This window comes from Vanessa atalanta, chromosome Z (assembly GCF_905147765.1).
Source record: "Vanessa atalanta chromosome Z, ilVanAtal1.2, whole genome shotgun sequence".
NCBI lineage: Eukaryota > Metazoa > Arthropoda > Insecta > Lepidoptera > Nymphalidae > Vanessa > Vanessa atalanta.
In genome coordinates this window covers 4,637,263-4,659,544 of record NC_061902.1, presented here as the reverse complement: position 1 = coordinate 4,659,544, position 22,282 = coordinate 4,637,263, and the positions used below count along the sequence as shown (strand labels likewise).

Here is a 22,282-nt window from a genome sequence, read left to right as displayed (position 1 = left end):
AATATTTCACAAGTGAGATACGAAGTGATTTCTTACAGAATAGCACTGCTACTGCAAAATTTAAAAATATATGTATGATTTTTTGAACATGTGCCGTCAACGTGTTCAGAATTAAACTATGGATTCTGATTATTTTTTTTAATTTAAAATTTAGCAAGAAAATATTGTGCTGAATTTCTGTAGCGGGCTCAACACTTTTTACCTGGTGCTTTTAGATTTTACGTAGCCTATCAATAAGTAAGTGTAATACTTCTATAATGAATGAGGGGATTTTAAAACTAGAGTTGTAGAAAAAAAGATATTACTAGAAACTGTACTTTACTGTTTAAAATAAACTATTTCTAAAATAAGATAAAATCATCAGTTCATTATATTATCAGTTATAATTTTTAATGCAAAATAACACAAAGCCGCAAGAACCACAACTAATGGTAATTTGATACGCAAAGACATAAAAAGATAAAAATAATATTTTTTAATTGACTTACCTTTATAAATGAAACTTGATCACGTGGACGTAGCCTTAGAAATCACCACGATCACTTTTGGTTCGGGCAGATGTTACCGGTTCCGAGTCATCAGCATAGATGGGCATTTATTTCATCAACCCCGTAAACAATTTACTAGATGAGAATGTAAATAAGCCATAAATCATATTATCTCATACTAGTTAGCACACCATCCATCATCCCTATTCTCGAAGCATATTCATTCAAAAATCGTTTGTCGTATAAATACTCGAGGGGATTCGCTTTATTTGCTCTACGTGTTTTTGTGTCGGTTTGTATGATTAGATTATTTTTAATAGCTTTGGTTTAAATAATAATGATAAAAAAAGCTATTATTTATCGAATTTAATAAAACTTGGAACATATGCAACCTCATACATACATACACATCCAAGTAAACACGCATATACTTAATAAATAATTATATGAACTTGGTGGTAGTATGGTAGTGCTTTGTGCAATCCCCTCTGGGTGGTACCATCAACTTAGATATGATCAGATATTCTTCCGCCAAACAGTATTGTTGTGTGTCAGTATTACTGTGTTCCGATTTGAAGGCTGAGTGATCCAGAGTAACTAAAGGTACAAAGGTTATATAATCGTTATACACAAGGTTTGTGGCGCAAAGTTGTTTTAAGGAATATTTAATATTTCTTACAGCGCCAATGTTTATGGGTGGTGGAGACCTCTAGCTATCAGAAAGCCCATTTCCACGTATATCATATAAAAAAATCCTAAGTAAATTTTTCAACCGTATTTAATAATATAAAAATGACCCACTTAACCTTAATCTTAAGTGGGAATAGGAGTGGGAGGTAATTGATAGCTACGTAGACATAATAAGTTTAAGTTTTATTAAAAATTGTTGAACATATTCTGAAGGACGCCGTATATTTGTTGTGTGCACATATTCCGAGACCTGGGTCAAGATATACTGGTCGTTTAGACCATATTGAAGATTCTACGATCAACCAAAATAATAGGTATTAAATAAATTTCCTTCGAAAACCTAATACAGTGTGGGTCGCTTGGGTTCTTTGTTCCCTCAAGCAATTCGTCGCATCTCTACATAGTATAAAACAAAGTTGTTTCTCGTCGTCTGTACGCTTATATCTTTTAAAATAAGAAACGGATTTTCAAGGGGTTTTCATTAATGAAAAGATTGATTCAAGAAGGTACAATATATATTTATGCAGTGGAGAAAAGCCGAGAAATTTTATATTCGTGGCCGGAAGAAACATTTTTTCTTTTTTTTTTGTACCGTAATATAAAAGTTGTACATACACCCTTACTGTATCTGTGTGGAGCCGCGAGGGGTAACTAGTAAATATATACGTAAGCTTTAAACATGTTGACATTAGAACCGATTCTTTACATAGCCTCCGATACCCTTTTGGTCCCCATCAATCTCAACTGCCAACAACTCATAACGGCTTATATCGAGAGGTTTATATGTGTGTGTGTATGTGTTTGACTATGTAACAAGTAAACATAATATCGCTTTGAGGTATAAACAGAGTTAAGAAAATCTGAATTGATAATATCAGTATCTAGTTTCTACCAAACATGGTATAGTAACAAAGGAAAATTACAGTTATATGTATATGTATGTCAGTCATAATGTAAGGCTCAATTTTACTTCACCACTCTAATGCAACCTGCATTAGAGTGGTTGCATGCGCGGGTTTCCTCCAGATGTTTAAATGCAATGCCAACATGAGATCAATAATAATAATTAACAAATTAAGTACAGTAAAATTCAATTATGCTTTCCTGGCTTTGTATCTGCAATCATGGTTATGGCATTCAAGTGTTCCAACCACAGAGCTATCTTGGCTTAAGATGTAATACATAATTTGGAAATCGTAAGATTATTTAATTTTTTTAACGTCAAAAAGATTTCAGTATACGTTTGAATATTAGTAGTTTTATAAAGAAAATGTTGACGAACGTTTGTGGCCTTAAAAGTGGTTTTAAAAAACTAACAACTATTCCTATGATACTATCTTAGGAATAAAATGATCGCCACCATGACGTATATAAATTTAGAATGATTCAAAGTTAGTATTAGAACATTGCTAGCTTAATTTAAATCTATCAGTTTTCCAGTTTTTAGTCAAGCTATTTGATTTTTCCCCAATCATCTAACACTAAATGAACGCTCAAAAACTTTGAGCTATTCTGCCCAATAGACCATTCTAGCTTTATAGACGTGTTTCCAGGTGCACAGGTATGCATGTCAATTATTTGTCACGGAGGGGCGCGCCTTCGTTAGTGAATAGATCTGTTTAAGTAGGTTGTTATGAGCGCTTTTAAAAATCGTCATATTACAAGAAAGACTTTGAAAGTAACCACTGGTTCAGACCTACTCGACACTAAACCTCTAAAATACTCTCTAAAATACTCTTTTTCAGTACTTAAATAACAACGTAACTAAATGTAATAGAAATTTTTTTTTAGTCTTTTTACAACGCAACGAGTATTTACTCCAAGCTTTTTAATGATCTATAAATATTTAATAATTTATTAATTATAAAAATCAATTGTTGCACAAATTCTTATTCAAATATCTTTCGTCGACTATTCTGAGGCATTATGTAGTTTTTTGACTATCAATCAACAGGTAATTTTTTTTTATACTGAAGCAATGTTTTGATCGGGTAAAAAAATTAATCAAATTTAAATTTATTTACAAATAATATATTTTAGGAATGCACAAGTTTCCTGGTTGTTAGTTCATCGAATACCGTACAATTTTTGCTTATGCATTATATGCTATTGCTACATTATATGAAGGACAAATTTAGTGACTGTGTGAAATCAGAGTCAATTTAAAACTGACATAATTCAATCTCAATTTATGATTGACGTAAATACATAAGGCAGTAATCATCGGTGGTTGAAATCCATCTGACTACTGATTTAAATACTAAAGATTCTATGTTTATTAATCAATTATATTTAAACAAATAAATAGGATCGAATGTTACTATTATTTAGTATTTAGACGATGACAAGGAATAGGATATTATTCTATTATATTTTTTTATTTAAATGTTATTTAGCAATAAAACTAGGGAGAATTCAACTAATTACTTGACTACGTTTGACAGAAGTGAAACTTCTTTGCGTCATTTTAAAAACTTTACGTATAGAAAAGGTTGATCTCAAATTCGATTTTTAAATTTTGATGATGATGGGTTCATCATCACTCAAAGAAGTTTCATTTCGAAGATGACTTTTATCACTATTTATCACTAACCGGCAAATTATAATGTTTACAGTTGTCATCGAGCGCAAAGATCGACAGATGGTTTTCACTGCTGCCAAATGCACCGACTCTTTCCAGACCAGAGAGTGGTTTTGTGTCCGGAGTTGAAGACTGTGCGGAAACAGCGCTCGCTGAGGCCAAGAATCTTCTGATGCAGCTTGGAGTCAAGAAGAAACGTCGTCTGATACCGCGCTTCACACGGAGGAAGATCTTAGTTAATAAACATACGTTGCTCTAATGATTGCGAGTGACATAGTTCGAAACTGTTTAACATATATCTTAATACAATAATAACGATATTTCAATAAGTAAATCGGTTGTAATTCTGATTATTCGATAATGTTATTCATTCATTCATTTCTTCGAATACTAACTAACAGTTTAGTTTATCTTGTTGTCTAGAAACTTCGGATATTCTCTTTAGGTTCCGATATATAACTTTAATTAAGGAGAGGATCTTGAAGTGTAATATTTATAAGCAATTAGAATAAAGACAGAGGCAGGTTATAATAAACCGTTTTTCCTTAAGTATAAAAAAAACTGGGTGGATTTTGTTCCAGTTACATACAAATCGTCTCGTTAGTCTATCACGGCTACGGCAACGGCACGAGAAGTCCAGGGTCAAAAATATCATATTAAAATTTCGAAGTTACATCAAGAGTTATGGCATGACGATGTGGAAGTCTTTCGCCTAACCCCACACAGTTAAGGAAAAAAGAATGGGCCTGTGTTAGTGCACAAAGCTGTGCATTGTAAAATAACGTATAAAATTGGCTCGTCTCCGATGACAATGGCCGTGGTGGCTGGAATTCGGTCACGAAGTCCTCCAAAACGAATCGCCTTGTAACCAAAACGTGCGAACAAATTCACGATTCATTATAAACAAACCGATACACATAAATCAAATCAAAATTGCACAGTCATAAAATTAACTTCTAGAATTAATGCTTACATAATTTAATACGATCAGACACATCTAGGCCGTTTATATTCAACCACATTTTATTAGACGGTGATCTGCTGATATTATAAAAAAAAACCACAAGAATTTAATTGTAATCGTTTACTTTTTGTTGTTTATCGGATTTAATATCATTTGGGTGATTAAATGTTCAAGGTCAAAAAGCAATGTTAATTTTTAACGCTTGATAAACGTTTCTTAGATATTTTTATACTTGAACGATCAATTAAGCATTTTGGCGTCCAATCCAATTAGGTAAACCTATTCTACAAGAACAAACTCGAACAAAATCGTGAAGTATCAGAAATTATACTGATACACAGAATTGTTATAACATATATATCAAATTAGCGTATTACCATACGGTTTTCAACATTTCACGAATGAGATACGAAAGATGGGAAAGGTATTCTGTAAGTTGAAACTCGAAACACCGCAGAACGCGAGTGTAGATATAGGATACACGTATCAAAATGACGAATCATTGTAGATCAGTTGTCAACATTTCACGAGTGAGATACGTAGTAATTTTTTACAGAATCATGTAATCAGGAACTACAACAGGTTACAAAGCATTTCTTTTGGGAACATATATCTCACCCGTACTTTGAAGAGAACGAAAAGATCAATTGCATTACGTAAATAAAAACGTGCTACTATTTTAACTGTAGTTATTAAAATTATGCTCATCGATGTTATGATGTTATGAGAGCCGAGATGGCCCAGTGGTTAGAACGCGTGCATCTTAACCGATGATTTCGGGTTCAAACCCAGGCAGGCACCACTGAATTTTCATGTGCTTAATTTGTGTTTATAATTCATCTCGTGCTCGGCGGTGAAGGAAAACATCGTGAGGAAACCTGCGTGTGTCTAATTTCAAGAAAATTCTGCCACATGTGTATTCCGCCAACTCGCATTGGAGCAGCGTGGTGGAATATTCTCCAAACCTTCTCCTCAAAGGGAGAGGAGGCCTTTATCCCAGCAGTGGGACATTTACGGGCTGCTAATGCTAATGCTAATGCATCGATGTTATGACGTTTTGAGCAATGATTAAAAGACTTCGTCAATTCTTGAGAAAATGGAAAGAACTAAAAGACATGTGTTCTATGACGTATTTTCGAACGTTTCGATACAATTCTTAGCATATGCCTAGAGCAATTATGTTACAAATATTTTATACTAGTTTAAATATAATAATAAAGTATTATATTAACGATATAACAATCATTATGATTACTAAAACTATGCTATGAGTCATTAAATTAATAAATAACAGAACTAATTGTTACACTCCGAAGTAATACAATTAGAAGACATTTTTGACCATACATGTTTTAAGTATTGTATGCCATAATACATATTGTGCGTATTGTACATACAATAAACATAACATTCCCTTACATGATTTTATTAAACGGTCGCAAAGTTTATTTACTCTTGATTTAATATTCCATATCATTAAGTATTATTATAGATAATAAAAATTAAGTTAAATTTTAACGTATTATAAATTTAGATTAATTATAATATAAGTTAATTATATAATATTCGATAATTAACATTTGAAATGAATTACGTGGACCGTGAGAACAAAATGCATTTGTAGATTTATATTATTGAATAAAATAATAAGACTACTTTAAGATATATACTTTAGCATACAGCGACCAAATATTTTAAAAGAAATTGTCAAATCTAATTACCTACTCGTACATCTAATACTGACTTACTGCTAAGATTAGCTAGATAAGAAAGTAGAATAGGATGGTCACGAAACTGGCAATCGCTGCGTTATTTTTCCTATGTTTATACTAACCACTTATGTCCCAAAAGCCGAAATCACTCAGTGGCGCTTACGTGAATCTTAAACGAGTATTGAGGGTTGAAATCCGGTAACAACATATTTTTTTTCTGTTCTTGTATATGTCGGATGAGATTCTGCCACATGTATGTATACCTATCAAACCTCATTCGAGCAACTTGGCAGAATAAGTTCAGCCCTGAGCTTGTCGAACAGTGGCTGAGCAGTAAATTGTTACTTTTTATTAGAACAATGGTGAATTATAATAACAACGTAATGCGTTAGTAATCTTTTCACTTTAAACAGACCAACTTTATACTAATATTTGTAATAACTAACTAATATTTTAGAATATTTTTAATAATGTTTCGCGTGTGATCGATTTATTAAATAAACAGTGCCATATTTCATTTTTATTAAAAATCGGTGCTGAAACGTTTGATTTTCATAATGGCTAAGCAATATTTACAATAGATACTATACCTCATTACAATAATAGACCACAGACAATTCAATTAATAAATTTAATTTGTAATTATTGTGACGGATATTTTTAAGCTGTATTAAAAAGTGCTCATTGGTTCACATATAAATTAAGGAATCTCCTATTCGTAGATCTCAATGAAGCTAAAATTTACAGTCACAATATTTTAATTCTACATTCGTCTATCTTTTATAATAAGGTTAATTGTAGAAACATATCATTCGTAAGTAAAACAAAAAAAGTAAATGATTTTTAAATCTACGAGAAAACATTAACCGTTTGTTTCTACATTAAAAATAAAATCGCGTTAAGTTATTTTAAATTGAGTGATCGTTTGATTTGACTGATTATTATTATATTGATATTTTTGTGTTCTTTGATATTATGTAAGAATGTAGCACGATAGAAATAAATATATTGATTCGGAGTCGTTTGTTTTTTTGAATAAAACCTTTTTTGTGTTATTATGTCATCCCAATATAAATAGGAACGTCAATGACATCGACCTGTCACCTGAGACCTAAAAAGTACGGCTTGCAAAAGAAATATTATTAATAAATTATCATTTTATTTGTCTATTTAATTAATTATGACGATTGTTTTATGATGTCGTCACATTTGTACAAGTATTGGGATATTTAAGGCATAGTTCTTCAAACTATAGAACTGAAGTGAGCAATCTCGATGTAAGGAGTGTGTGTATGTCTGTGTGTAGTATACACATCGACATACGATGGCTCATGGCTCTTTTCGAATGACAATAAAAAAAAACTTCTGCTTCTACGAATGCATAATAAAATGTTACAAAAATAAAATTAAAACTGAATGGTCAGTATTTATTTGAATAATGTCGTATGTGCATTTTGTACTTTGTAGCAAACTCATTTGTTTACGAATACCGTGTATTTATTATCGCGATACGTCAACTTGTTGAGAAACGAAGATAACCTCGAAACCGTGTATGTAATAATGGAAAAACATAATGGCCTCATACACGAAACGACTAAATATTTATCTTTTTGTTTCGTTAATAGCTGTAATCGAAATTAAAATTAGTTTTTGACATACTCGTCATCAACTACATACTTGATTTAGAAAGACCCGAAATTACAAATTTAAAAAAGATAAGTTTGCCTTTTTTATTTTAATAAATTAATATTCATAATTTGAATTTTATTATTAAATCGTTTTATTTTGTCTATACAACCGCTTCACAAGTTTTTAACAAAATATTAAAGGCTCCTGACTTAAGATATTTTTAAGAAAACAAAAGCTGGCAAGTCTCGTAACTTGGAAGGTGATGAAGAGCCACTGAACAAAATTCTAGGCCATCTATTTTTAAAAACCACTTATCTGAAAAAAAATTTTGCTCAGTAATATTAAATACAATCTGTACTAATTTTATAGATACGAAAATCTCAGTTAGTCTGTCTGTATGCTTCGCTTTCAAGGCTAACCTTTCAATCAATAAAATTTAATTAAATTTGGTATAAATCAAACTTAAACCAAAAGGAAGGACATTAATAATACCCCCCCCCCCCTCTCCTCTCAAAACGCGAGCGAAGCCGCGGGCCAAAACTGGTAATCAATATATTTAAATTGTAAAGACATCATACGGTACACATATAAACTTACACTAATACATATATGAACAAAAGTCTTCCCTTTCTTATCGAATTTATTACATCATATATATTATTGTATGACTTTGTACATCTGCAATACCTTTAGGTATCGCTATAAAGCAATATCCATTGCAGTTATATTTATTCTTAATTAATAAATAGCTAATAATAATAGCTAATTCTTCTTTTAAATCTGAATATTTTTAAATGCTATTTTCATTAAACCAATCATTGATGGCTAAATTGCTAACTCGTGGCTAAATACCTACTACGATCCTAAGAAAGTAAGCGTCTATCCATAATCATCAACCAATATGACAAACTACATAATCAAATTATAAAGCAACGGAAGCGACAGGATGCAGTTAGTCTTTATTTATACTTAAGAAAAACATTTTCATATAAAATTGTTTAATAATGGTAAAAATACTGTAACTGAAGTGAACTCCATCGATCACCCTGATCAAATTGTGTCGGGACGTTGTTTGAAGGGAATTGCCGTCTAATCCGTTTTGAAGACGAAGCTTGATACAATTTACAAAAGTTGAACGGGTATCGGATTTCATTTCCTTCTAATTTATTTTCACTTTAAATAAATAAATAAATATTGGACAACATCACATACATTACTCTGATCCCAATGTAAGTAGCTAAAGCACTTGTGTTATGGAAATCAGAAGTAACGACGGTACCACAAACACCCAGACACAAGACTACGTAGAAAACTAATGAACTTTTTCTACATCGACTCGGCCGGGAATCGAACCCGGAACCTCAGAGTGGCGTACCCATGAAAACCGGTGTACACACTACTCGACCACGGAGGTCTTTAAATTTAAGATATTATTTAATGCGAGTATTACTTCAAGAGCGTTGAATATTATTTAAATTTAAAATTTAAATTTCGAGTTTTATATTCAGAATCTGTCAACTCGATAAAACCCTTGCTCATTTTTGAACGCAAGGAAATTAAAAGATAGTGATAAATAGCAACAGATTATTATTTAAATATTACTAACTGAACCTGCGGCTTACCCGCAAAAAATACACGCCTATTTCCAAAACTTTACCTATATCACCTAAACAGTCAAAATTTACTTCCTCAATGGGTGAATTGAAGTATCCTATATGCTTCCACAGGGGAACAGAGATAGTTTGATTACTGTACTCAAACTATCTCTGTTCTAAATTTCAGCTAAATCGGTTCAGTGGTTTAAGCGTGAATTAATTATGAAAGTACACAGGTAATTATAAAAAAATATTCGATTAATAGATAAGAAATTAAACGTTATCAAATGCTGATTATCGATGGAATTCAATTTAATTCTGAACTACGCATAATTAGTCTCTCGTATGATCGAATGTGGAAGGCTACCTTCGGTTTTTAGTAGTCATTCTTGACACAGATAATATGTACTCTGGCTAAGGTTTGTACGACTTATTTATTCGACTTTTAAAAACTGCAAAACCATGAACAATTTAATGAATAAAAAGGACCAAAGCATCAAATAAAAAATTAAAAAAACCGTAGTTTAATTTTTTTATGTAATACAGGTAGCAGCAAAGAGGCCACCTGTTGGTAAGGGGTCACCACCGCCCAAAGGCATTAGTACTGTAAGAAATATTAAGATGTATGTATCCATAACACAAGTGCTTTAGCTACTTACATTGGGATCAGAGTAATGTATGTGATGTTGTCCAATATTTATTATTTATTATTATTATTATGTCTGCAGCTACACATTACTTTCACCCTTCAAACCGGAATACAACGACACGAAGTACTGTTGCTTCTTCGTAAAATGATGAGCGGATGCTTCTACCCGGACGGACTTGCACAAAACCCTAACTCAACAATAATCTTATTTAATACGTTGTAGAAAATTATTGTGATTTAAATACCGTCACGTCTATTTTTATTATACTTTTTTATTTCATATTTCAATTTATAGTGGTTCATTGTAAACGCGTCGTGCAAATTAAACACGAGCTTCGTTTAAATAGAGCAAGTGGCGACGATTTGCCACCATTTTAAATAGGATACATGACCTATTAAATACAAAGGTATTTGTCGAAATCGGCAGAAAATTATCATACATGAGATGCCTCGAGCTTTTCTCCTTTTCATTAGATCGAGTAAGCCTAGTCATGATATGCATGAGAATAATTATTATCAGCTAAACACTACTAGTTTAGAAAATATCAAGATGCCGTATCGCTGATTCCTCGTATCATATACCATATAAGATAAAGCATGTTTTATATAACAAGTGTTGATATTTGTTGTTTATGAGTAATTCATATAGAAGTTAGTTCTCAACGGGTCAAACGGGCCCTAAAATTATTGCCTTTATTAAAATACAAATAGTTGCTGAAAACATAGAATCGCTGTTCAAATGTTCTTAAGTATCTCGGAGCTTTATGTTCCTTATATGACAACAATAAAATTTAAGAAATTTATTTAGTAACAAGCATTGGACCACATTAAGTTTCTTCACTTTCAAAATATAATAAAAAAGAGTAACTACTGAGTTTCTTGCCGATCCTTCTAGGTAGAATCTGCATTCCGAACCAATGGTAGATTCACTTATTATAGTTTGTTAAATGACGATTGAAAAGTACATGTAAAAGCCTACTTCAATAAAGTATACTTTGATCTAGATTTTGATTTTAAAGGGAAGGTATTCAGACGTAGGACCATGCGTGTATTCCGAGGCATGTAAACGTAAATCCTGCCAACTACTTCTTTGTCGACTTATCAGAAACTCAACATCACGGTTTCAAAGAACTGCAGATTTTGCTGCCTTTAAAGCTCATAAGTATATATTTTTGTATAAAATACCATACTAAACGGAATATAATAATTTTAAATATATTTTTAAACTGCTCAATTTATTATAAATCTGTTACAGCCTAACTGCTGTTTGATTACATAATACATTTATAAAATAAGAGGTGAAGCGCATTTTAATATCGTTCCAAGAATAAAAATGAACACTGACGTTAAATGAAATAATTTATGGCACAATGGCGTTTGGCAGCAAATAGTATGACAAGGGAAATTAGCGTCTATTAGTTACAAAATAAAGACTTGTTACGTTCGATGATATTTCGTTTAACACATGTCCTTCATAACAATTGACAATTAGTTTAAAGATACGTTTGGTATAAACGAGAATGTGTACATCTGTTTCAATTATTCTATGTCGTGAATGCTTAATTAGAAGTTATTTATCCGACATGAAAATAACACGTATATTTGAAATTTGTCAGGCTTGACTGCCTCGTTGGTATATTGGCTTGAAAGGCTGATCTCAAGGTAATGGGTTCGATTGCCGATAGTATTGGATTATGAATGTGAGGGAATTGAGAGTGAGTTAACTCACACACTCATACCTCCCACTCAGTCGGCTCAGTTTAGATTTAAAAATAGGCACTGCTATAGAACACTATCATCATTATTTAAATTTAATGACAAAATTGAAGTTTTTTTTTAATAAATATCGTTACATGATATCAATACTCAAATCAAGTTTATGACCGATAGAAATTAATTAGCTGTAATATTTTATTAACTTAAAAGTTACTTAGTGATAGTTTAATTTGAATCGAATATACAATTATGAATTTCTATATTATGATCTAATCAAGCTGCGGTTATAATTACTATTCCGATTTATGCTATATTTGTTTAAATGATATATATTTTTAACAGGAAACTGGAAGGTATACTAAATAACAAAAAAAAATGTTGGTTAGTTTTCTCAGAAGTCGCAAGAAATTTAAACAACATTTTATTAATATTATAGTCTTACCTTTTAATTCGGAACACAACAATACAGTTTGGCGGTAAATAGCTGATGAGTCCTTTATATAAGCCGACATATAATATTTACATTAGTAATGCCTATGTTAATAATATAACGGAAGATATTTAGAAAAGTTAATGGATGATTGTAGTACATTTACCGGATATTCTTGTTCTCGATAATGAAAGGTATACACTATATTTATTTAAATTTACTTTTACAAAAAGAGCATCCTCTACAACAACAGAATATTTTAAAAGTTTACATTCAATATGGAGACATACCATCTCACTTATAAATTTAAATATACTTTTCACAAATTAAAACACCATATAAAGTTTTTTTGGTATTATGCTTATTATATTAATATAATATTGAATATGTGTCAACGAAATAATGATATTATAATGTTATCTAAATTACTAATTATAGGAACGAATTAAGGTCATCTTTTAGTTTACGTGATAATAATCTTTCAGATTATTGATAATACGTTGCACAATATATTTTACAAAAACAAATGAACTTATTTTTTTAATGATTCTCATTATAAATGTTCACGTCGTTACTCGTTTTGGTATATTTTTTTTTAACTTTACGTTGAAATAACAAAAGTTTTTATCAATAAATCTTCGTAAAGATACATTGTCTTTGATTGAAACAAAGTTTCATATGAGAATAAATATTCGATTAATATGTCCATGAAGGGGATTTATAAATAAAATATGATTTCAAAATAATTTGTTTTTCAAATCTAACGTAATTTTTTTTTTATCTTTTTTATACGCTGACCATTAAAATTTTTATACATTTTCATTTCAGCATCTTAAATTAAATACATTTATTAAAACGATTTTACATAAAGATGCCGTAAAATATATTTATATATAAGTAACAAGTATAATAAGAATATTATCTTTGCAAGCGTGAAAACATGCTAAATAAGACAACTATCAGAAAGAACTTTATAAAACAAAAAGATAGCCGAAAAACCAGTTTTTAGTGAATCAATTTGAGTTAGTCACGACAAATTGACCCCCACATCCAAATCTTAGTACTTACAGTCATCGGGTTCCTTACAAAATGACGTAATAATGCGTAAAATATTCAATTCGAAAGCTGATTGCGGAACTGTATCAAGTTAGTTAATATTCTAACAAAGACAGGACTTTATTTCTTAAAAGCGTTACGATACTCGGTTTAGGGTGTATTCTCGTCATGATATCATGCATGACGCTCGCCGAAGAGACGGAGAGGATACCGCTAGTTTTTTAGTGGGTATTCCGGTGTGCAGTAGGCATCCTGAGCACCGACGAGTACCACATATCGCGACCCCGCCCCCTCGCTGTATGGAGGGAAGGGCGTAATGCATTTTTCCGGAAAGAAAAATAAAATAAGGGGGTTCATTGTATATATCTTTACTCAGGTAATTCAGAAATGTTAACGTCCAATGCGAGGTGCTTGGTTTTGAACTGAAAGTCAACTTTTGTTTCGGTCACAGCTGTCGATACTTTTTATGACTTTAGACACTCTTGCACTTTGCCAAAGAACAAGAATCACAGGTTTGCCATTGTTTTTCTATTTAGATTTTTACGAAGAAATACTATATATTTTCGTTCCCATTTAAATTTCTGTAAAAATTCAAGCTAATTTTAAAAGATGAAAATGCTTGTAATTTTTCATAATATTCTATGAATAATTAATTGGAAAATTCAAATGGGCATTTCTATACACTCAAACTGTTCAAATAATCTAGTCACGTAATCACGGCTTAAAACTCAATAAGCGTAATTCGTGCACGCTAAATACGTCCCTAATATGGATAATAACAAGATATTTATTTGTTTGTATATATATTGTATATTGGTCAATACTTGGATCTTGATACGAGCCAGTTTACCAGTTTTCGTTAGACCTCGAACCGTCGCGTACGCATGTGTACAGAAATACGCGTGAGTGATTTACCGTTATACTTTGTAGAATTTTTTTGTACCGCTAAGTTCGTACACCCGTTTAATATAATATGTGATATTAATATACGCCATATATATGGTTTTTTATAAGTCTTTAGCCATAATTGGAAAGTTACGTTTAACGTTCTGGTTTTGTAATAAGTACATTAAGGTAAGTTTACTATATCGAAGTCATACTTTATATCGATATGATTAGTTAATATTTATTGGTTTTCATAAATAATTGTGCTTGTATTTGTAAGCAATAAGTTTTAACGTTTGTGATAACAATTATGAACTTGGACAATGATACAAATAAATTAATTTAAATTTTCTAACGCGTAGCGACAAAAACACAGATGAACTGTGGACCGGGTTCATAATAGTAATATGTATTTTATAACGACATAGTAGAGCAGATCACCACGCTACTTCACGTTCGAGATGTGCAATACAAAACAACAAACCGTAGAGTTATTCTGTAAGAACACATTCGAAACTCACCTCAGAACACGACTTTGATATATCAGAATATCTATAATAATTATTACAATTAAGGTTTATCCAATACGAACTTAAATATGTATCATTCGTATAAAATTGTCAGTTTTTTACATTTCAAACGAGTTCTTTCTTACAGAGTATTAGACCGCGTCAAGTAAAACGTAATGTTGTTTTTCGTGTCAACAAAAACAATATGGCTGTTAATAAGTTAAGCGATATTTTATTACACTGTTATGTAAATTTGTTTATGTCCTTTCGTCTTCTAACTATTAAAATATATATCTGGCTTTATCCGATTGGCTTAACTTTAAATTTTCACTTAAATCAAGGTCCATTGAGAGTTAAGCTCAACAGCTTAGAACTAGTTATGGAAGCAACTTTTACCTCGTTCATATTTCAGCTCCTAGGCATCGAATCAATATAGTACAAATATACAACATGCTTTATCAGAAGCGATTTATTCACTTTAAATATTCTAACTCGAATATTACGCGTCTTTGGTACACAGTCCGAACGTTGCTTATAAACTTTCCTTAACGGGTATTTAAATTAATGATTTCTCTATTTTACATACAACAAAGAAGGACACAACATTGCTTAACTAATCAGCTCTAAAGTACGTTCATAAATCGCGCAGCTAAGAGGTTATGGTGGCCCGCGTTTCGAAGATTAAATTAATTTAGTCTTGGACAAATGCAGATACAAAATAAAGAGTCATGCACAACCTGCATAACTCAGACAATGGGATTCTTGCTAGCGCGTCTTTCGCTCCACGTCAATTATACGATTACCGGCTTGGCTGGCGGAAACCAGACTTCGCCGTATGAGGTGTCGTCATTGCAACGAATGTGCGTTCCCCGCATAGTTCCCTAGCTCTCTCTTTAAAGTCGATGTTCTAATTCTAGGTGCGCTACGAACTCTTCTCCGAGTTATAAGTCCTGATAGTAATCGAAACGAAAATATTTGTAGGTATGTATCCTAAAGGCCATAGAATATAAATATAATTTAGGTTGTAAATTCTTAAAAATTTTGAAAAAGTAACGTATTCTGTTCTTCCGTAGTGCAATGACCTCTAATTTTAAATTAAGAATAATAATCTATGGTGTCTCTCAAATAAGCACGCTTTTTTGTTCTTAGAAATCATAAAAATTATTATCCTATAGTTGTTATACCTATATCTACTCTACATAAATATTTCTAGTAATTAAATTAATATATTATTTTCAATCAATGTTAATCTTAGCGAAAATTTAGATGCAAAATTAAAATACATAAATCGACAGCGCATGACGTGTAAAAAATCGTAAAACTTTAACAAAGTTAAGAAATCGTGCAAAACATGAAAGGTACATATATTAATGACTGATGACGAACCGTTACATTATAAATATCTTCGTGTTTTTACGTTAATCGTTTTTTATTGAATTATTATAATCAAATATTTTTGTATCAAAATCAAATTTTATAAGCTCTTTTGAATCTAAGCTCAGGCAATCGTATGTCGTCCGAGTTACTTCCCTTAAATTTCCTAAAATTGACTTCGAAGCCATAAAATATGACGAAGCCACAATACAGCGTTCAAAAAATCAATACCTGCTACCCTTCATAAATTAGATTCACATTATTAACAAGCAATAAGCCTTACTTTGAAAAATAAAAGCGAAGATATAGTTTTGCAATTAAATAGATATTAAAAGATAGTATCTGTAGTTTCAAAGTTTGTATAACTTTGTGTAAGTGAAAATTTCAACAGAAGAAGGACGTTTTTCGTGGTTATATATATATTATTATATATTATAACATTTTTATTTATATTTCCTCTTAAAAGGGGGTGAAACGATGTTAACTTTTTTGTATGGAATGTCTTATTTCATCTTCATCAAACTTGATACCTGTAACTTTCTTATATTCATAGAACTTCACCAATCTCTTTGTTTACATTAAACTTATTTCTTTGGCGGATTCACCTGAAACTCGGTAAAAATATTCCTTAAAACTAATAAAAAGATACATGTCTCACAGAATACCAAATTCAGCGTCTTGCAGTGACTTGTCAAAGTTTCGTAGGGAAGTTTACGTCAACGCTCTGGTATGAAGATACCAAGTAAGAACGGGTACATAACCCGTTTTTTTAATCAGTGTGATTTTATTATGCTAACGAGTATAATATTATGAAGTTAAATGGCTGTATTAATGTTTGAGGTACAAACTATTCTAGTGTATTTTATCTAACACGTTATTGTAATATTTAATTTCAATATATACACGAGTACCTACTTAGTATTCATCATATTAAAACAAAGTTATTGTTAATACTACTTTTATTATTATATCGTTTTATGTATCAATAAATATTGAACAATACGTAGGTAATGATTATTAAAAGTTTAATATTACCAGTTTGCAGGATTCGAACATTTTTCTTCTTCCAATATTTCAATTTTTTATTCATAACGCTTGCGTTTGTTATATCTGATAAAATATCATATAAATAAATATCTTATTCAAATTTGATGGAAGAATCACGTCGGAAACATACCGTAGCCTTTACATATATTCTTTAAAACATACATTGTGGAAAACTAGTAAGACTCTTTGAAAAGAAGATCGATCCAGAACTCATTTCACTACGTTGCCCCTTGACAGGTTTCAGAATACTTACCTAATACGGGTTCAGTATTAGGTAGATCCTGCGGATTGCTGATGCCGTTCATTTTATATAAATAAAATTATAGCCTCATAAATATGCAGAAATATAACATTTATGCGTAACATAAGCACAAACTAACAAACGATGCATTTATAATATTCTTACCTAAGAATAATGTTATTCGTCAATAAAAAAAAACTATGTATTTTTAATTGAGTATAATTACATTTGTTAAGCAACATGTAATAATATGATTCATGACATAAATATGTCAATTCGCCATATTGATCCAAGATTGACCTATGACTATCGTTATAGAACAAATTGAAAACGAGGAACGCTGTTGCCACCTTAAATCATTATTGACGATCATATAACATTAATGTAGATATAAAACGATACACATTTAACGGTAATTTTTTTTTTTCATTCAATATGAAACAATTAACAACTTAATAATAAGTATTATACAACTAAATTCCCTTATATTTTTACTATTGAGAATTTTTTTTTAATATTTCAATCGTCTATGTTACGTATATTCGAATTTTAGTTAGTTCAAAAACTTAAGACTAATTTGGGTTTATAATACAATATTAAATTTATTATCTAGGTACCTATATCATATGATGTAGGTATATATTCAACAACATTTTCTTTTCCTTCCCTCTCGGCTATCTTAGATTAAAATACTTATCCTTTTTTGCAAAAAAGTATGAAAGGTATTTCGAATGCGTAACATAAACTAAAAAACGGTAATAAGACATCTATAACTAAGTCAACTCACATTCGCGTTTTCTCTGAACAATGGACTGTTTATTCGACGAATAAATAATTTACATAGAGTTATTGTACGTGAAAATAAAGTTAATTTTAACTTGAGCACTATCGAAGCATAAATATGACGTTTTATTTTAGATACCTACGTTAAATATAAAAGATGTTTTTTCAAGACCAACTTTTTTTATATTTGCAATTCAATTTATCTGGTGTTCATATTCAATATATATAATTTTCATCTTGTATATTTATTTCTTTAATATTTTTTAGATACTATCTTAAGCTGGCACCAATAATGAAGAAAGTGGGCACTGTTCCCACAGGGAAAAGCGGAGCCGGTGGCCATATCGGAAAAAGCACTCCAAAATTGGGCTCCGCTTTATCCTCCGGTGGCAAACTACCGTCCGTTCCGTCTACTTCTCCTAAAAGTTTTGTATCATCATCGTATCAGCCATCAAGAAACAATAAATCGTCAACTTTTGGTATAATATGGTTACCGGGAAAAAAACGAAATAAGCATAAGGAATTGGTTTATAATTCCCACAAAAATGAACGTTCTGGTGACAGAGCGCCATCTATGTACAATTTGTAAGTATACTTAAATTATGTTTCTGTGAATTTGTAGCAATTATGTAAATCATTTAATGGAATAATATAACATTAAATAAAATTTATTTAATTTAATGTTATTTATAAAACTGCAATACATAAAAACGATGCAAAATGTATTTTTAGATTTTTATAAATTTATTTTAACTGGTAGCACTGCTTTGAAATGAAGATGAAGGTCACGTCTCGGTGGCAGCTTGTTTGAAAGGCAAAAGCTAAATTGAAAGAAGTAGAAGTAGGTACAATACAAAAGTTTCAAAATAAGTTTCTATTTGCTATTTTATGAAAATAAGGTTCGAAATTGAATTAAAGTGTTAATATTATTCAATTAAGTATTAGTCTTATTCATTTATTTAACTATTTAAAAATACCTACCCTTTGTTATTCATTGTTTCATTTATAATTACAAATCAAAACAAAACCTCTTTGGCGAGTTTATGTTTGTCACGAAGCAAAATGCAAGAAAACAACAATTTTGAAACAATCATAAGCAAATGGCGTCGTTTATCAGTTGTGGAGCAAATAGAACAGAAAGAATCGGTCGCCTTAGCGAGGTGAATTGACTAACAATGCAGTAATATGATTACTTTTGTAGTTTTCGTCAGTGAATATTGTTTACAATTTTTTATTGCCCAGTGTCACTTACGAGGCGAAATTGTATCTGCTCCGAGATGCATTCGTGAATCGTTACGGACGAATATTAGAATTTTGTTCATGTAAATTCGATATATTTTTTTATTTACATTATTCATAACTTTTTCAAGCATGTCGGGAGATTCGTCTAGCCAGCAGACGCATTTGAAGAAGAAAGAAGAAGAATCAGATCTATTGGTACCTCAACATAGTGGCCATATTCCAGTAACTGTTGCGGGTGCAGGGGTTGCAGTAGCATCAGAACTTCCATCTGATATTATGAACACAAATTCAGAGGAGAGGCAAGAATTTATTAAGAGTGATAAAGAAGTGAGCAAGTTTTCAATATGTTGCTTTAATTCTTAATAGTCAAATTCTTTGGAGTTTTAACTGCATACATAAAAAATACTATTATATAATATAGTGAATAAATATTCATGTTCGAAAATTAGAGACTATATATATGTATTTATCTATAAATAAAACTACCAATAAATTGTTCATTTTAAAATATAAATTTGTTATAACATATTTGAACTGTCCATTAAAAAATATGTATTTATTTCAGGATGCAGCTGGAGACACGAATGATAATGACAAGAAGTTAGATAAAGATTACCTTGAAAACAATGATATGGACAAAAGATCTTCAAACACAAAGACAGAAAAAGACAAATTAGGTGATAATGTAGATAGTGTGTTCCTTAGATCCCCACCACCTCATAAGACTCGGTCTACAGCCTCCACTGTCGAGGAAGAAGACTGTGGAATTAAATGCCTATATTACACATTGCAATGTTGCGATTGTGTGCTCATGTAAGCTGCCACTAGATTAGTTATTTCTATCATATATTTGTATAAGGGGTATATTTTGAAATGATGGATAATCTTTAAATTAATTTATTCATTATACTTTTAAACAACATTCCACAAGAATTAATAACATTGCACAATGAATTACTTTGCAATCAAACAAAGTTGATTGTTGATTGGATGACAAAGATAGTTTTTATAATAATTTGTAATGTACATATGGATATATTAATTCTTAAATTTGTGGAAATTTTCATTTAGATCATGATTCATTGTCATATACATATGTATAATTTACTGTATAATTAAAAATAACATTAGATTATAATCTATCTCGTGAAATTGTAAACTTTTGAAAGACTGAACCGAAATTTACTGCTTATAATTTAACACATTACTTTTCGGAATATTGTTATCCGAAGCTCATTAAAGTTAAATTAGAAAAAATCTAACCTAACATAACCAGTATCATAAACTATCGAAATTTTTAAACTGCCGAAATATTGTGATCACCATTTACAATATTTGGGCAGTTTAGAATCTCACGAGATAGATTACCATCTAACGGTATGTACATTTTTACGGTGATATATATATATATATATATATACCCTTCTCATTTAGTGAGACCAAATAGTGACTTGGAATAAGTTATTAGATGTAACTCAATTAAGTTAAGTTCTGAAAAATATGGAGATGGAATGAGGAAAGACAGTAACTCCATACTGACACTTTTCTTATTGCTTTCAACTTGAATGTTCTTCTTATTATTAAAATTTGCCATTTGTTAATAGAATCTTGCACAGCATATCAACGATTAACAGGACATAAACAAACTATATTAATTTTGATATATATAATTATGCATTTGTATGAACTTTGAGATTAAGATCTATTTTTATATTTATTTTTGTGCCAAAACATGAATATCTTCAAGGCAAGTAACTTTTGATTTTAGCATTAGATCACTGACATTCCAACTAAAACCTCAATTTTTGTGATAAGATTTATATATTTTTGTATTTAACTTTATGTAGTGTTTAGTATTAAACTTGTCAATCCTTAATTGGATCGACACATTTCAGTGTAAGGTGCTGAAAAATTTGTTACTTGATTATTCAATTATTACTTTTAATTATTCATACATTGTATGATGCGTTTGGTTTAAAATTAACTTTACCAAAACAGCAACTGAATCTCACCAGTCTCCGTCCACTTTTGGAGTCTGTCACTCGGTAAGGAATAAAGTATTATATATTTTTATAGATGTACACATTTTGTACCGATAAATAAACATATGGAAAATTTACAGGTGGTTTTTTTTTTCAAATAAATCAACAACTTTAAAACAAGAAGCTTATAATAAAAACTTTATTCAGACAAAGTGCAGATTAAAAATATAAAGAAAATAAAACTGTAAATGAATTTACAAAGGTTATGAATAACCGATCAACAGTTACTATAAATGTAAGAAAAATAGACAAAAAGCAATGACATACAGTAGTAAAATAAGGATAAGACACCGAAGGATATTTTTTTGTTTCATACAACCCACATTGATTAATCACATGACAAATATATTTTAAGTTTTTGTGAATACTTAAATGAAAACAAATTATATAATTACTCTATTACAGACTGTGATATAGTGCATAGATAGACAGGTTGAAGTAAAGAGAGTATATTGTAGTGGATTACCTTTATAATTATGTAGCTTTTAAATAATTTCGGGTACAAGGCTGTTCCATTACATGAGACACACCTTATCATTTAATAATAGTGTTGTAATAATCGCAAATGTTGAAGCAAATTCTATCTCAGAATGTACACCCATTCATAAAATATTTTTTCATAAAAAGTTACAAATTAAATACTATTGTT

The 22,282-nt window shown here is 30.6% G+C and overlaps 2 protein-coding genes across 4 annotated transcripts in view; both read left to right on the top strand.

Annotated features, from left to right (window-relative positions):
- Positions 1 to 5,422, top strand: part of LOC125075986 (carboxyl-terminal PDZ ligand of neuronal nitric oxide synthase protein) — a 201,237-nt gene extending 195,815 nt beyond the window's left edge. The window contains exon 10 of the mRNA XM_047687900.1: positions 3,794 to 5,422. Within this exon, the coding sequence (XP_047543856.1) occupies positions 3,794 to 4,018 (225 nt within the window). The 3' untranslated portion in view covers positions 4,019 to 5,422. The remainder of the gene's footprint in view (positions 1 to 3,793) is intronic.
- An 8,954-nt stretch (positions 5,423 to 14,376) lies between these two features.
- LOC125076126 lies at positions 14,377 to 21,710 on the top strand. Of its 3 annotated transcripts, none has more exons than XM_047688102.1 (4): positions 14,377 to 14,412; positions 18,617 to 18,934; positions 19,720 to 19,918; positions 20,157 to 21,710. In XM_047688102.1, exons 2-4 carry the CDS (start codon positions 18,642 to 18,644, stop codon positions 20,406 to 20,408), a joined length of 744 nt encoding a protein of 247 aa, XP_047544058.1. In that variant the 5' UTR covers positions 14,377 to 14,412; positions 18,617 to 18,641; the 3' UTR covers positions 20,409 to 21,710. The 3 variants fall into 3 exon arrangements, with proteins under 3 accessions (XP_047544058.1, XP_047544057.1, XP_047544059.1); XM_047688101.1 differs by having other exon boundaries at positions 14,381 to 14,584; XM_047688103.1 differs by lacking the exons at positions 14,377 to 14,412; positions 18,617 to 18,934 and adding an exon at positions 19,119 to 19,509.
- The last annotated feature ends 572 nt before the right edge of the window (positions 21,711 to 22,282 follow it).

What these genes read in the sequence shown, in the direction of transcription:
- LOC125076126 (XM_047688102.1), top strand. Translation starts at nt 18,642, where the DNA reads ATGAAGAAAGTGGGCACTGTTCCCACAGGGAAAAGCGGAGCCGGTGGC. An exon ending in GCGCCATCTATGTACAATTT is followed by an intron (nt 18,935 to 19,719) that starts GTAAGTATACTT and finishes AACTTTTTCAAG; the next exon opens with CATGTCGGGAGATTCGTCTA. An exon ending in TTATTAAGAGTGATAAAGAA is followed by an intron (nt 19,919 to 20,156) that starts GTGAGCAAGTTT and finishes TATTTATTTCAG; the next exon opens with GATGCAGCTGGAGACACGAA.